At 47.9% G+C, this 16087-nt stretch overlaps 1 protein-coding gene across 29 annotated transcripts in view; it reads left to right on the top strand.

Moving 5' to 3' along the window:
- PIK3CD (phosphatidylinositol-4,5-bisphosphate 3-kinase catalytic subunit delta) overlaps positions 1 to 16087 on the top strand; it is a 104266-nt gene that overhangs the window by 74737 nt on the left and 13442 nt on the right. For all 29 annotated transcript variants that reach the window (XM_063631943.1, XM_063631946.1, XM_063631952.1 and 26 more), the window contains one exon: positions 10973 to 11145. In XM_063631943.1, the coding sequence (XP_063488013.1) occupies positions 11005 to 11145 (141 nt within the window). In that variant the 5' untranslated portion in view covers positions 10973 to 11004. The remainder of the gene's footprint in view (positions 1 to 10972; positions 11146 to 16087) is intronic.

Raw genomic sequence — 16087 nt, 5'->3', positions numbered from 1 at the left:
GTGCAGTGATTTGTGTCATACTCCCAGCTACTTGGGAGGCTGAGGCAGGAGGATCTCTTGAGCTTACAAGGTCAAGGCTACAGTGAGCTATGATGATGACACTGTACTCCAGCCAGGGTGATAGAATGAGACCCTCTCTGTGAACCATGCCAAAAAAAGAGTAGGCTGCTGGGATGAGTTCGGGCATTTCGGGGCATGTGAGCCCAGCACTTCCCCTCATCAACCCAGCTCTGCCAGCCCTTGCTGTACACGTCCTGCACACGTCTCCTCATTGCTTTCCTACTTCCATTCTGGCCTCTCTCCCTTCCATTTTCCCACAGCAGCCAAAGCCATCTTTATAAAGCATAAAATCAGGCTGCCTCAGTCCTCTGCTTAAAACCCTCCAGTGATTTCTCCTTGTAATGATACTGGACTCCTCACCATGGCTATGGGGCCCTGCAGGGTCAGACTCACTATCTCTCCCAGTCACCCCGCTCTCCCAGTCACGCCCTTGACTTCAGGCACCTGCCTCCTGCCTCAGGGCCTTTGTACTTTCTTTCTTTTTTTTTTTTTTTGAGATGGAGTTTCACTCTTGTCCAGGCTGGAATGCAATGGCGCAATCTTGGCTCACTGCAACCTCTGCCTCCCAGGCTCAAGGATTCTCCTGCCTCTGCCTACTTGGGATTACAGGTGTGTGCCACTACGCCTGGCTAATTTTTTGTATTTTTTTAATAGAGACAGGGTTTTACTGTGTGGACCAGGCTGGTCTTGAACTCCTGGCCTCAAGTGATTTGCCCGCCTCGGCCTCCCAAAGTGCTGGGATTACAGGCGTGAGCCACCGCCCCCGGCCCAGGCCTTTGCACTTTCTGTCCCCACTGCCCGGAACCCTATTTTGTGGATTTTTGCTGGATCCTTCTCTCACTTGAGCCTCAACTTCAGAATGATCTCACCCGAGGACCTTTCCCTGGCCCACCATCCAAAGGAAACGCTCCCTGCGCCCCTTTTTATTATATTCCAGTGCTTTTACTACCTGAAGCATCTTATTTATCTATTTGTTTTCTTTTTAACTTTGTATTTAATTTTTAAATATTTATTTATTTATTTTTGAGACAGAGTCTCATTCTTGCCCAGGCTGGAGTGCAGTGGCGTGATCTCGGCTCATTGCAGCCTCCCCCTCCCAGGTTCAAGTGATTCTCGTGGCTCAGCCTCCCAATAGCTGAGGTCAGATCCCTCAGACGTTCACAGCTGGGACGCCGTTCTTCCACCTTGGGCTCCAGAAAGAGCACCAAGGAGAACATTTCAGGACAGACCGTAAGGGTGGCGTGGTGTCCTGGCCAGAACCCCACGTGCGGGAGGGCTCTGCTTTGCGCAGCTGTTTCTGTGGATCATGCTGGCCAGGAGGTGGGAAGGTGAAAGGAATTGTGTTCTTATCCTGTTTCCTTGGATATTTTATGAGTGACTTAGATGTGGACACAACTCATGCCTCAGGATTCTGGATGAGTCAGTGAGGAGGGATTGGTCACCGTCCATCACTGGGTGATGTGATCCTAGCTTCCCGCTCTGTGTCTAGGCTGTCTCACCTGCCCCCCGGCTCCACATCTGTCTATAGCCTGCTGACTCCACAGATCTGTCCCCCGCCCTCCAACCTGGGGAGCTTGCCCCTGGTGGTCTTTACGTGGATATTCATTAAGCAGCTGAGATTCATTTGGTCTCAAATGGGGCTCCGGCTGTCTTATCCCACCACAAATCTCTTCCTTTCTTGTCTCAGTAAGTTCCCACCACCACTCCCATCTCCCAAGCCCAAACCTGGCTGTCGTCCTCACTTCCTCCTGCGCCATCCCCCAGGGGACCCTCTGATTTAAGTATGTCTGGATTCCATTGCTCTCCAGTGCTGTCTCCTTCTGGGTCAAGCCACTGTCATTATGGCACCGGCCTCCTTCCCCTGCCCCCTACTCCCCTTCCTCCCTGCTTCTCCGCAGTCCTTCCACACCGCAGCCAGCAGCATAGTTGTGGATGAAAATCACATCCCTCACTCCCTCACCTAAAATCCTCCAGGGCTGTCCATCTGCTCAGCGCAAGCCCCAGGTGCCAGCCCTTGTTCTGAAGGCTCTGCAAGACCCAGCCCAGTTGAACTCTTCAACTTGCTCATGCCACACCCTCCTCTCCGTGCCCACCACCCCCTGCTCCAGCTGTAGTGGCCAGTTCTGGAAGACTTGAGTCCCTTTCCCACGAGATCCCCCGCACCTCGTGTAATTTCTGGCACTTAATCAGGCTCCATAGATACTGGTGGGATAAATGAATCTACCTCGGACTGAATGATGGAGACAAAACATAAAATCAAAGCCGGGCACGGTGGCTCACGCCTGTAATCCCCGCACTTTGGGAGGCCAAGGCGGGCAGATCACCTGAGGTCAGGGTTTCAGGACCAGCCTGGCCAACATGGCAAAGCCCTCTCTCTACTAAAAATACAAAAAATCAGCCAGGCACAGTGGCAGGCACCTGTAATTCCACTTAGGAGGCTGAGGCAGGAGAATCACTTGAACCTGGGAGAAGGGGGTTGCAGTGAGTGGAGATCGCGCCACTGCACTCCAGCCTGGGTGACAGAGCAAGACTCCGTCTCAAAAAAAAAAAAAAATCCAATAAGATATGAGAGCCAATTATGTTCACAAAATGAAATTACCAAGGATAATTGTGAATTCCTCCATTTAGATCAGGAAATTCATGTTCCTGTATAGGCAGGGAGAACCTGGCTTACTGTGAAAAATCCCTGGAGGGCTGGCAGCCAATGAGTTCATGATGTGGCCACCAAAAATCTGCCTTGGGGTGAGAGTGGGGGAGCATGAAATACTTTCAGGCTAAGCAAATAGGAGCTCGGTGCCCAGAACGTTCTTCTACAGCTCGACCTGCCAGGCCCTGTCTGTAGCATCTTGTTTTTGTTTTTTGGGTTTTTTTTTTTATTTGAGATGGAGTCTCACTCTGTTGCCCAGGCTGAAGTGCAGTGGTGCGATCTTGGCTCACTGTGACCTCAGCCACCTGGGTTCAAGAGAGTGTTCTGCCTCAGCCTCCCGAGTAGCTGGGATTACAGGCGAGAACCACCACGCCTGGCTAATTTTTGTATTTTTAGTAGAGATGGAGTTTCACCATGTTGGCCAGGCTGCACTCGAACTCCTGACCTCAGGTGATCTACCCGCCTTGACTTCCCAAAGTGCTGCCCTGGAGCATCTTGTTAGCTTGGAGTACCAAACTGTGGCAAAAGGATCTAAAAACTATCACAGGGAGAACAGTGAGTGGTTTTGGGAGTGCCTGGGCTGAAGAGACGCCTTAGGGCCTGATGGGGCCGCCATCCAGTGGTCCTGTGGACTCCTCTGTGTGCCTCTAGATGGCAGCACAGAGATCGGAGTTTGACTCTTAGAGGCAGGTCCACTTCCAAGGAAAGAACTTTCTTTACTTTTTTTTTTTTTGAGACAGAGTTTTGCTCTTGCTGCCCAGGCTGTAGTGCAGTGGCACCATCTCAGCCCACTGCAAACTATGTCTCCTGGGTTCAAGCGAGTCTCCTGCCTCAGCCTCCCGAGTAGCTGGGATTATAGGCATGTGCCACCATGCCCAGCTAATTTTTGTATTTTTAGTAGAGATAGGGTTTCACCATGTTGGTCAAGCTGGTCTCGAACTCCTGACCTCAAGTGATCCACCTCCTTCGGCCTTGCAAAGTGCTGGGATTACAGGCATGAGCCACCATGCCCGGTCAGGGAAAGAACTTTCTAAACACTAGAAGCTTCTAAAAATGGAAGTGCAGCTGCAGTAATGAAAATAGATGTTTTTAGCTGTAAGCAGCCAAAAACTGAGCTCAAACTGCTGTAAGTTAAAAAAGAAAAAAGGCAGAGGGGGTTTATTGGCTGATGAGACTGAAGAGTCCAGGGATAGACTCTACTAGCTTCAGGCATGGCTGGATCCAGGTAATCAAAGTTCGTCCTCAGGACCCAGGCTTGTACTGTCTGCTTTAGCCCCAGTTTCCTCTGTGTTGGTCTCTTCTCAAGTTCTGCCCCTAAAGACAGCAAACAGTTGCTAGCACCTCTAGGTAGACAGTCTGTCATTTCTGCTACCCCAAGAAGTCCCAGAGAAGCCTAGACGTCAAAACCCACTGGACTGACTTGATAGTCATATGGCCACCCTGGAATCCTATAGTCAGGGAGGTAACATGCAGTGATTGGCTGGGCCTAAGTCTCATTCCCACCTCCAAGCCAATCCCTATGGCCCGGGCAAACTCAGGCCCCTGATTGGCTGTGTCTGAGTCTCAGGCTATCCAGGGAGCTAGGAGTGAAGTCAGCTTATCCGAACCACTTAGACTGAGTGTGTTGAGTTTTTGAAAAGTCCCCAGCTCCCAGATTAAAAAAAAACAAAAACGTAAAGTTACTAGCACCCAGAAGCCTCCCATGCGCCCTTCTAGTCACTCCCCCCAAACCTGGGGTAACCCCAATTTTTTCTTTTGCCACTATAGATTTATTAATTTTGCCTGTGTTTGTTTCTTTGTACAGTTGGAATCATGAGCACATATTTTTTTTGTGGGCAGCTGCTTTTGCCCAGCTTTATGTGTGTGAGAGTCATTGATACTGTTGTGTGGACTTGTAGACCGCTCATTCTCATTGCTATATAACATTCTGCTCAGAGAGAGTGTCATACATTATTTTGCCATTCCCCGTTCTGTTGATGTGCATTTGGGAAGTTTCCACTTTGGCGCCATCATGAATAGTGATGCCATAGACACTCTTGCCGGTGTCTTTTGATAAATATACATGTATTTGCATTTCTCTGGGGTGTATACTTTGGAGCGGAATTGCTAGGTCCTAGGGCATAGGCATGTTCAACTTTAGTAGATATTGTCAAACAGTTTTCCAAAGCGGTTGTACTGGTTTGCATTCTTCGGGCATTTCTGAAGTCCCTGTACTCACTGGCATCTCTGTCCCGTACATATCAGAGAGCTACGGTTCTGGGCTTCATTCAGGGAAGAGTTAGGGATGGTTGGCCACTGTGCTAGAGAGAGGTTCTTGGCCCAGAGAGAGGGAAGGCATTTCCACTTTCTCCTGTCCTGTCTCACTGGTGATGGGACCTGGCATTTGATGTCCTGTGCAGACCAGTCTGAGACTTTCTCTATTAGGAATGAGGTTTTCTGTGAAAGTATTTCCCTACATCCCATTTAAGTAAGGTGTAGTTGAAGACTTCATTTCCACAGTGCTAAGGGGCAGGAGAGTGAGGGGTGTATTTTCCTGGAACCCAGGCTGTGGGTTGGAGTCCCTGGGAGCTCATGCCTCATGTGCTCATCTTGGGCCTCACCAGACTGAGTGGCCAAAGATGCCCCTGACTTTCCAAGCATGGTCGAAGCCCATATCATATCATAAGTGGATTCTCCAGGATTCCTGACTCTCTCCCAAGTTGTTTTTTTGTTTTGTTTTGTTTTGTTTTTGAGACAGGGTCTCACTCTATTGCCCAGGCTGGAGTGCAGTGGCATGATCTCAGCTAACTGCAACCTCCACTTCCCTGGCTCAAGCAATCCTCCAGCCTTAGCCTCCCAAGCAGCCGGGACTACAGGCGTGAGCCACCGTGCCCGGCTAATTTTTATATTTTGTGTAGAGACAGGGTTTTGCCATGTTTCGCAAGCTGGTCACCAACGCCTGAGCTCTAAGTGATCCACTGGCCTCAGCCTCCCAAAGTGCTGGGATTACAGGCATGAGCCACCACGCCCAGCCAGTCCCCCAAGTTTTGAAACAAAAGGAAGACTTTGGCTTGGCCATTCTCAGCAAGAGGAACCCAAAGTAGGATGTGGTTTTGCAATCGGAGGAAGTGGCGATCAGCAGTGGCAGCGCCTAGAGATGTGCAGCTCTCGCTCCTCAGGGCAGCTGGGGTCCAGCTGACGGTGAGGCCTGGGCCCAGCCAGTGCTGTCACCCAATCAACACCTGCCTTCAACCAAATATTTCTTTTCAACTATTTTTACAAGTCTTTTAAATCCAAGAGAATGTGATCTTTAAGTAGAGAAATCTTTTCTTAAAGAATAAAAATCATAAATCATAAAGGCAAAAATTGATAATTTGACCGCATCAACATTAAAAACTTCTACTCACCAGGCTGGGCATGATCGCTCACACTTGTAATCCCAGCAGTTTGGGAGACTGAGGCCAGTAGATCACTTGAGCCCAGGAGTTTGGGACCAGTCTCTACTAAAAACATATATTTTTTTAAAGTCTCTATTAAAAATACCAAAAAAAAAAAAAAAAAGGTGTAGTGGCACACGCCTGTAGTCCCAGCTACCTGGGAGCCTGAGGTTGGGAGGATCACCTGAGCCTGGGAGGTTGAGGCTGCAGTGAGCTGTGATTGCGCCACTGCACTCCAGCCTGGATGACAGAGTGAGACCCTGTCTCCTAAAACAAAACAGCAACAACAAAAAACCTTCTGCTCACCAAAAAGACACCATAAGCAAAGCAAAAAGATGACTCAGATTAGACAATATTTCCTGCTCATTCAACCAACAAAGGAGTGGAATCTAGAATATATAAAGAAATCCTACAAACCATTAAAAAAGATTAAGTAACCCCACAGGAAAATGGGCAAAGGTTATAGTAAGTAGGCTATTTGCAGAAAATAAAAGTTTTATGGAAAATCAGGGAAATGCAAATTAAAACGAGATAATTTCATTTGCATCAGATTGGTAAAAATGAGTAAATTTGACAATACCACGTGTTTACCAATATCTGGAGATTGATCACCATACCACAATTCTGGGATTGCTGACGGGCACCACCGTCTTGAGGACAATGTGTGATATTTAGTAAAGTTAATGATGTGGTTATACCGATCATAGGTTATGCCACATGTGACTCTTGAGCACTTGAAATGTGGATAGTGTGAGGAATGGAATTTTAAAACATTTAATTTAATTTAAAATTGCTGTATGATTCATTTATTGGAATTTTTTTTTTTTTTTTTTTTTTTTGTATTTTTGGTAGAGACAGAGTTTTGCCATGTTGCTCAGGCTGGTCTCAAACTCAAGCAATCCACCTGATTTGGCCTCCCAAAGTGCTGGGATTACAGGCATGAGCCACTGCGCCCAGCCTTAAGTGTGTTTAGAACAAACTGGGTCTGGCTAGGAGCTCACACCTGTAATGCCAGCACTTAGGCCGAGGTGGGAGGATCACTTGAGCCCAGGAGCTCGAGACCAACCTGGGTAACATAGCAAGACCCTGTATCTCAAAAAAAAAAAAAAGTTAGCAGGGCATGGTGGCGCAAGCCTGTAGTCCCAGCCACTCAGGAGGCTGAGGCTGGAGGATCGCTTGAGCCCAGGAGTTGGGGGGTGCAGTGAGCTATGATCGTGCCACTGTACTCCAGCCTGGGCAACAGAGTGAGACCCTGTCTCAACAGAAAAAAACAAAAACAAACAAAAAAACCCACCTGGGTCTGTGAACCTACTTTTCACCTGTAGATTGTATAAAATCTACATTCAGATCAAGTATTTCTGATGATAATCTAGAAATTGCAGTACAGTCCAAATGTAAAACACACACCAGATTTCAAAGACTCGATACCAAAATAAATGTCCAAATATCTCATTAGTAATTTTCTCTATTGATTATGTGTTAAAATGACTATCTTTTGGATATATTGGGTTAAATATATAATGAAACTTCATTTTATCTGTGCCTTTTCACTCTTTTTGGCTTTTTTTGATTTCTTTTTTTTTTTTATTTTTTCTTTTTTTTTTTTTTTGAGACATGATCTTGCTGTATTGCCAAGCTGGTGTGCAGTGATCCATCATAGCATCTCAAACTCCCAGGCTCAAGTGATCCTTCCACCTCAGCTTCCAAGTAGCTGAGATTTACAGGCACCCTCCACCATGCTTGGCTAATTTTTAATTTTTTTTTTGTAGAGATGGGCTCTCACTGTGTTGCCCAGGCTGGTCTCTAACTCCTGGCCTCAAGTGATCCTCCTACCTTGGCCTCCCAAAGCACTGGGATTACAGGCATGAGCCACCATGAGCCCAGCCTTTTCACACTTTTTAAAGTGGCTTCTGGTAACCTGGACATTACATATGTGGTTCCCGTTGTCTTTCTCTTGGGCAACACTCAGCACTCTCGGATGAGCGCAAGGGGATGGATTCAAGAACATACATTGTAGCATCGTTAAAAGTAACTAAGAGAAGTAGAAACCAGCCTTCATCTTCATCAACAAGAGAGAGGGTAAATAAATTGTGGTTTCTTTTTTTTTTTTCTTGAGTGTTACATTTTTCTTTTTTTTAATTTAACTTTTAAGTTCAGGGGTACGTTGCAGGTTTGTTATATAGGTAAACTGTGTCATGGGGGTTTGTCATACAGATTATGTCGTCACCCAGGTATTAAGCCTAGTACCCATGAGTTATTCTTCCTCATCCTCTCCCGACTCCTACCCTCCACCCTCAGGCCCCCGTGTGTGCTGTTCCCCTTTGTGTGTCCATGTGTTCTCATCATTTAGCCCCCACTTATAGGTGAGAACATATGGTGTTTGGTTTTCTGTTCCTACGTTAGTTTACTGAGGATAATGGCCTCCAGCTCCATCCATGTTCTCGCAAAGGACATGATCTCTTCTAATTGTGGCTTCTTTACACAATGAAATATTGTGCAAGAGATAAAATGAATGAACTAAAGCCACGTGTATCCGCCTGGGTAAATCTAAAGAACAGCACAGTGAGTGACCAAAGCAGGTCGCAGAAGGCTCCGTGTGTACATACAGGCTTTTTGTTTGTTTGTTTGTTTGAGACAGTCTCACTCTGTCATCCAGGCTGGAGTGCAGTGGCGCAATCTCTGCTCACCGCAATCTCTGCTTCCTGGGTTCAAGCGATTCTCATGCCTCAGCCTCCCGAGTAGCTGGGACTACAGGCATGAATCACCACACCCAGCTAATTTTTGTATTTTTAGTAGAGACAGGATTTTTCCATGTTGGCCAGGCTAGTCTCGAACTCCTGGCCTCAAGTCATCTGGCTGTGTCAGCCTCCCAAAGTGCTGGGACTGCAGGTGTAAGCCACCATGCCTGACCATATGCAGATTTAAAGCATGCACTAGTACCGGGAATTGGATGTGGATACATGTTGGTATAATAAAAATATAAAAACATGCGTGGAGGTCGGGCCCAGTGGCTCATTCCTGTCATCCCAGCACTTTGGGAGCCCAAGGCAGGTGGATCACTTGAGGTCAGGAGTTCGAGACCAACCTGGCCAACATGGTGAAACCCCCATCTCTACTAAAAATAAAAAATTAGTTGGGCGTGGTGGCAGGCGCCTGTAATCCCAGCTACTCGGGAGGCTGAGGCAGGAGAATCGCTTGAGCCCAAGAGCTGAGACTGTGCCACTGCACTCCAGCCTGGGCTACAGAGCAAAACTCTGTTTCAAAAAAACAAAACAAAAAACATGTATGGAAATGATAAACAACCAGACTCCAGGTACTGCTAACCTGTAGTGGAGTAGGCTAGAGGTGGGGAAGGGAGAAGGGGACCTGGAAGAGGGGGTACACCAGGTCCTTTGTGTTTGTAACATTTTGTTACTGGGAGTGGGTATGACTGGAGGATTTGGTATGATTCAAATTTTTTCTTTTTTTTTTTGAGATGGAGTTTCGCTCTTGTTACCCAGGCTGGAGTGCAGTGGTGCGATCTCGGCTCACTGCAACCTCCAACTCCTGGGTTCAAGCGATTCTCCTGTGTCAGCCTCCTGGGTAGCTGAGATTACAGGCATGTGCCACCATGCCCGGCTAATTTTTATATTTTTAGTAGAGACAGGGTTTCATCTAGCTCAGTTCATCATACTGGTCAGGCTGGTCTTGAACTCCTAACCTCAGGTGATCTGCCTGCCTGGGCCTCCCAAAGTGCTGGGATTACAAATGTGAGCCACTGCACCCGGCCTGATTGGAATATTTTAACAAATTATTGGATGACCAAAGTCATTTTTAAGCCTTTTGGTTTCTGGTCAGAAAGTTTCAGAGAGGCTGGGTGTGGTGGCTCATGCCTGTAACCCCAGCACTTTGGGAGGCCAGAGTGAGAAGATCCCTTGAACCCAGGAGGTCAAGACCAGCCTGGGCAGTACAGTGAGACTGTCTCTACAAAAAGTTTAAAAATTAGCCAGGTGTAGTGGTGTGCACCTGTAGGCCCAGCTACTTGGGAGGGTGAGATGGGAACATCGCTTGAACCTAGGAGTTTGTGTTACAGTGAGCTATGATGGCACCACTGTACTCCAGCTGGGGCAACAGAGTGAGACCCTGTTTCAAAAAAAAAATTTATTTCACAGCTGGGTATGGTGGCTCACGCCTGTGATCCCAGAACTTTGGGAGGCCGAGGTGGGCAGATCACTTGAAGTTAGTAGTTCAAGACCAGTCTGGCCAACATGGTGAAACCCTCTCTCTACAAAAGTACAAAAATTAGCCAGATGTGGTGACGCATGCCTGTAATTCCAGCTATTTGGGAGGCTGAGGCGGGAGAATCTCTTGAACCCAGGAGGTGGAGATTGCAGTGAGCTGAGGTGGCGCCACTGCACTCCAGCCTGGGTGACAGAGCAAGACTCCGGCTCAAAAAAAAAAAAAAAAATGTATTTCAAAGAACTGCAGCCTTCGGCCTCTCAAGTCTCAGGGCACCTGACCAGCTGTCCTGCTGTCTCCCTCCTGTGCCAGCTGGTAGCCATGACTGGGTTTCATGGATGTATATGTTCCTTAGGAAAGATGATTTGCTGTGAGTGCTGCTGTGGGGAGGACATGCAGTGTCTGCCCGGGAGAAGAGGCAGCTGAGGCTGTGGTCCGGAGTGGTGGGAGCCACAAGCCACCCCGGGCAGGACGAGGCCCTGAGGGAGGCGAGCTTTTTGTACCCGCAGGTTGGCAACTCACTCCTAAGCTTCCTGCTGTCCAAGGACCCCACTGTTTTCCAGGGGGTCCCTTCCAAAGGCCTCACCCAGCCCAGCTGAGGTAACTCATTTTGCCATTTCTTCATTTTTAGGACCACTGGCATCTGGGAAGTAACAACACAGGATGCCCCCTGGGGTGGACTGCCCCATGGAATTCTGGACCAAGGAGGAGAATCAGAGTGTCGTGGTTGACTTCCTGCTGCCCACAGGGGTCTACCTGAACTTCCCTGTGTCCCGCAATGCCAACCTCAGCACCATCAAGCAGGTACGGCCTCCATCCGGTCCTCAGACCTTGGTGCTCAGAGAGAGAGAGAGAGAGACAGACAGACAGACAGATGGATGGACAGGCAGATGGACAGATGCATTGCTTTTCAGACTTGGGATCCTCAGATGAGAATTTTAAAAGATAAATAATGGTTTGTTTGTTTGTTTGTTTTGAGACAGAGTTTTGCTCTTATTGCCCAGGCTGGTGTGCAATGGCGCAATCTCAGCACACCGCAACCTCCAACTCCTGGGTTCAAGCGATTCTTCTGCCTCAGCCTCCTGAGTAGCTGGGATTACAGGCATGCGCCATCATGCCCAGCTAATTTTGTATTTTTAATAGAGACGGGGTTTCTCCATGTTGGTCAGGCTGGTCTCAAACTCCCGACCTCAGCTGATCCACCTGCCTTGGCCTCCCAAAGTGCTGAGATTCCAGGCGTGAGCCACTGCGTCTGGCCAATAATGGTGTTTTTTGTTTTTGTTTTTGTTTTTTGAGACAATCTCGCTCTGTCACCTAGGCTGGAGTGCAGTGGCATGATCTCAGCTGACTGCAACCTCCGCCTCCCAGGCTCAAGCAATTCTCGTGCCTCAGCCTCCTGAGTAGCTGGGACTACAGGCGTGCACCACCACACCTGGCTAGTTTTTGTGTTTTTTAGTAGAGATGGGGTTATGCCATGTTGGCCAGGCTGGTCTTGAACTCCTGAGCTCAAGTGATCCACCCGCTTCGGCCTCTCAAAGTGTTGGAATTACAGGTGTGAGCCACCGCACCCGACCCAAAAGATAAATCACGTCCATGACTTGTTTAAAGACTTGTGGTTGCGTCCACTTATTCCAATTTCAGCTTTCCCCATTTCACAGTGTATGTTTCCCTCTACTCGGTTATCCAATTATTCGTGACTAGATGAGATTAGGGGCTGCCTCCCACGGTGGGCTTTCATCTTATTCATGACTGTGCCATCATTTTTTGTTGAGATGGGGTCTCACTCTATTGCCCAGGCTGGAGTGCAGTAGTGCGATCACAGCTCACTGCAGCCTCAACCTCCCCAGGCTCAGGTGAGCCTCTCACCTCAGCCTCCTGAGTAGCTGAGACTACAGGCACGTGCCATCACGCCCAGCTAATTTTTTGTGTGTTTTTTGTGGAGATGGGGTTTCACCGTGTTGCCCAGGCTAGAATGTGCCTTTCATTTTTGAAACCACACTCCATCCATGGCTGCCTAAGTGGTTTACAGGTCTTTTGTCCTTAAAGCTGTTGCCATAGTAAACAACATTTTTTTTTTTTTTTTTTTTTTTGAGATGGAGTCCCGCTCTGTCGCCCAGGCTGGAGTGCAGTGGCGCCATCTCGGCTCACTGCAAGCTCCACCTCCCGGGTTCACGCCATTCTCCTGCCTCAGCTTCCCGAGTAGCTGGGACTACAGACACCCACCACCACGCCCGGCTAATTTTTTGTAAACAACATCTTTGGAAAGAGATTTTGGTTTGTTGAATAATCTTCAGGATGGACTACTGAGTCAAAGGATTAAATATGTGGACGATATTTGGTGGATACTGTCTTGTGTCCTTCTAAAGGGCTTGTGCCCCTTACTAAGCGTGGGACTTGAGGGATCATGCCTTGGGCTGTGGGAAGGCAGGACCTTATCCCAGAATTTTATTTTATTTTTATTTATTTTTATTTTTTGAGACAGGGTTCACTCTGTTGCCCAGGCTGGAGTGCAGTGGTGTGATCTCGGCTCACTGCAACCTCTGCCTCCCAGGTTCAAGCGATTTTCCTGCTTCAGCCTCCCAAGTAGCTGGGACTACAGGCACATGCCACCACTCCCGGCTAATTTTTGTATTTTTAGTAGAGACGAGATTTCACAATGTTGGCCAGGCTGGTCTCGAACTCCTGACCTCAAGTGATCTCCTCGGCCTCCCTTAGTGCTGGGATTACAGCCATGAGCCATGGCACCTGGCCCTTATCCCAGAATTTTAAAAGCTATAATTAGGAGCAGGGAAAAAATACGAAAGAAGTAATGGATCATCTTTGAGAGTTTTTTCTTCTTCTCTTCCTGGAAGATGTCTTTAAAAAATAAGTTTCTTTTTCCTTCCATTGGAAGAGTAATATGGACACATTACAATTTAGGAAAAGACGTGGCATGGTGGCTCATGCCTATAATCCCAGAACTTTGGGAGGCTGAGGCAGGAGAATTGCTTGAGCCCAGGAGTTCAAGACCAGCCTGGGCAACATGACAAAACCGTGTCTCTACAGAAAATGAAAAATAAAAAAATTAGCCAGGGCCAAGCGTGGTGGCTCACGTCTCTTTATCAGCGCTTTGGGAGGCGGAGGCGGGTAGGTCACCTGAGGTCAGGAGTTTGAGATCAGCCTGGCCAACATGGTGAATCCCCATCTCTACTGAAAATACAAAAAATTAGCCAGGTGTGGTGGTGGATGCCTGTAATCCCAGCTACTCGGGAGGCTGAGGCAGAAGAATTGCTTGAACCTGGGAGGTAGAGGTTGCAGTGAACTGAGATCTGGGCCACTGCATTCCAGCCTGGGCAACAAGAGCGAAAACTCTGTCTCAAAAAAAAAAAAAAAATTAGCCTGTGTGGTGGCATGTCCCTGTGATCCTAGCTACTCAGGAGGCTGAGGCAGGAGGATCACTTGAGCCTGGGAGTTTGAGGCTGCAGTGAGCCATGATCCACCACTGCACTCCAACCTGGGTGACAGAGTGAAACCCCGTCTGTAAAATAAATAAATAAATAAATAGCCTGGGTGACAGAGTGAAACCCCGTCTGTAAAATAAATAAACAAAAACAAACACAAATAAAAAATAAATAAAATTTAGGAAAAGAAGAAGTAGAAAAAGGAAAAAAATTACCTCTGACCCAGCCATATGAGAAAACCACAGGAATACTTTGGCTATTGCCTGTTTTCCTCTCTATGTACAGTGTTGTTTTTTTGTGATAATTCTGATTGTGACCTTTCATATCTTTTTTTTCTGAGTTAACGTTATAATATCTTATTCATGTTATTAACTTTATATAGATACCATTGTATTTTATTTTGCTTGAGAAGGGTCTCACTTTGTTGCCCAGGCTGGAATGCAGTGGCATAATCCTAGCTCCCTGCAGCGTTGACATCCTGCGCCCAAGCAATCTTCCCATCTTAGCCTGCTGAGTAGATGAGACTACAGGCATGCACCACCACACCTGGCTAATTTTATTTTTTATTTTTATTTTTTGTAGCAGTAGGACCTTGCCATGTTGCCCAAGCTATAGATAGTATTTTAGTTTTTTATTTTTATACTTTTTTTTTTTTTTTTTTTGAGACAGGGTCTTCCTCTGTCATCCAGGCTGTAGTGCAGTGGCATGATCACAGCTCACGGCAGCCTCAACCTCCTGGGCTCAAATGATTCCCCCACCTCAGCCTCCTGAGTAGCTGGGACTACAGGTGCATGCCACCATAACCAGCTAATTTTTTATTTTTTGTAGGGATGGAGTCTTATTATGTTGCCCAGGCTGGCCGTGAACTCCTGTACTCAAGTGATCCTCCCACCTCAGCCTCCCAAAGTACTGGGATTACAGGAGTGAGCCACTGCACCTGACCTAGATGTCATTTTAAATCAGTCTTATTTTTCCACTTACAGAGCTGTGCATGTGGGTTATTAAAATTCAGACAGTGCAGAGGCATAGCATACACATCTCGATTTGGTCCCAATTCTTCATATTTGTATTTATCCCAGGGGCCAGATAGTAAATATTTTAGCAGTTGCTGGCTGGCTCTGTTATCTATTGCGATGATTCAGTCCCGCCACCATAGGACAGGAGCAGCCCTGGGTGATATGTAAATGAAGGGGCGTGGCTTTGTGGGGTTAACCAGGTGGCAGGTGGATTTGGCCAGGAAAAGGGTGGTTTGCTAACCCCTGGTCTATGTTTATTGATATGTTTATTAGGGGTTTTTTTGGTTTGTTTTTTAGTGGAAATGGGCTTGACTACACCTGCTCCTCTATATCTTGGGGTTTTCCCCTCACTTAATGACACACCTTGGACCCCTCCAGGCTGGCACACAGAGCTGCTTGACAGTCCCTAGACTGTCACAGCTTGGCACCATCCCACTGTTTGACAGACCATAGTTAGCTGTTGCCCTTGGTAGCAACACTGGGAACTTTCCTCCTTTCCCATCTTCTTTGTGACTCAGTGGTGAACACCTTTCAACTGCTTGTTGCTGTGGGAGGGCTGGAGGCCCGTCATCCCAGGGCACACACTCCATGGAGAATTCTCTTTGGGCCCCCTTGCTGTGTTAAATATTTCTGAGTTCGTTGCCAACGTTTAAAAATCAGGGTTGCCAGGCGTGGTGGCTCACACCTGTAATCCCAGCACTTTGGGAGGCCGAGGTGGGCGGATCATCTGAGATCAGGAGTTTGAGACCAGCCTGGCCAGTGTAGCGAAACCCCATCTCTACTAAGAAAAAATACAAAAAATTTAGCCAGGCATGGTGGTTCATGCCTATAATCCCAGCTACTCAGGAGGCTGAGGCAAGAGAATCACTTGAACCTGGGAAGCGGAGGTTGCAGTGAGCCAAGATTGCACCACTGCACTCCAACCTGGGCGACAGAGTGGGACTCCATCTCAAAAATAAAATAAATAGGTGAAGAACTCCAGGACAGTTAGTTAGCTGGGCTGCACGAAGGTCATGGCCCCCATCTCTGGAGTGACCTAGGGTGGTCCTGCACTCTGGGAGGGGAGCCTGTAGGACATGGTGCCAGCCCCAGATCCCAGCACCTCCCAGGTGCCCCCACAGAAGGGCAGCAGTGGAGAAGCCTGTCCACCCATGGTCAGCACCCGGGGGGCTGCAGAGAGTGCAGATCTTGGGGTCTGCCTCTGCCCTCTGGGAGGTTTGGACCCCCCAGGCTGGAGGCCAGCTCTCTACCCTCCCTCAGCCTCCCACCTCCCAGTGGCTGCCTTGGGTG

This window comes from Symphalangus syndactylus, chromosome 22 (genome assembly GCF_028878055.3).
Source record: "Symphalangus syndactylus isolate Jambi chromosome 22, NHGRI_mSymSyn1-v2.1_pri, whole genome shotgun sequence".
In the NCBI taxonomy this organism is placed as follows: Eukaryota; Metazoa; Chordata; class Mammalia; order Primates; family Hylobatidae; genus Symphalangus; species Symphalangus syndactylus.
This window is presented reverse-complemented; position numbering and strand designations above follow the sequence as displayed.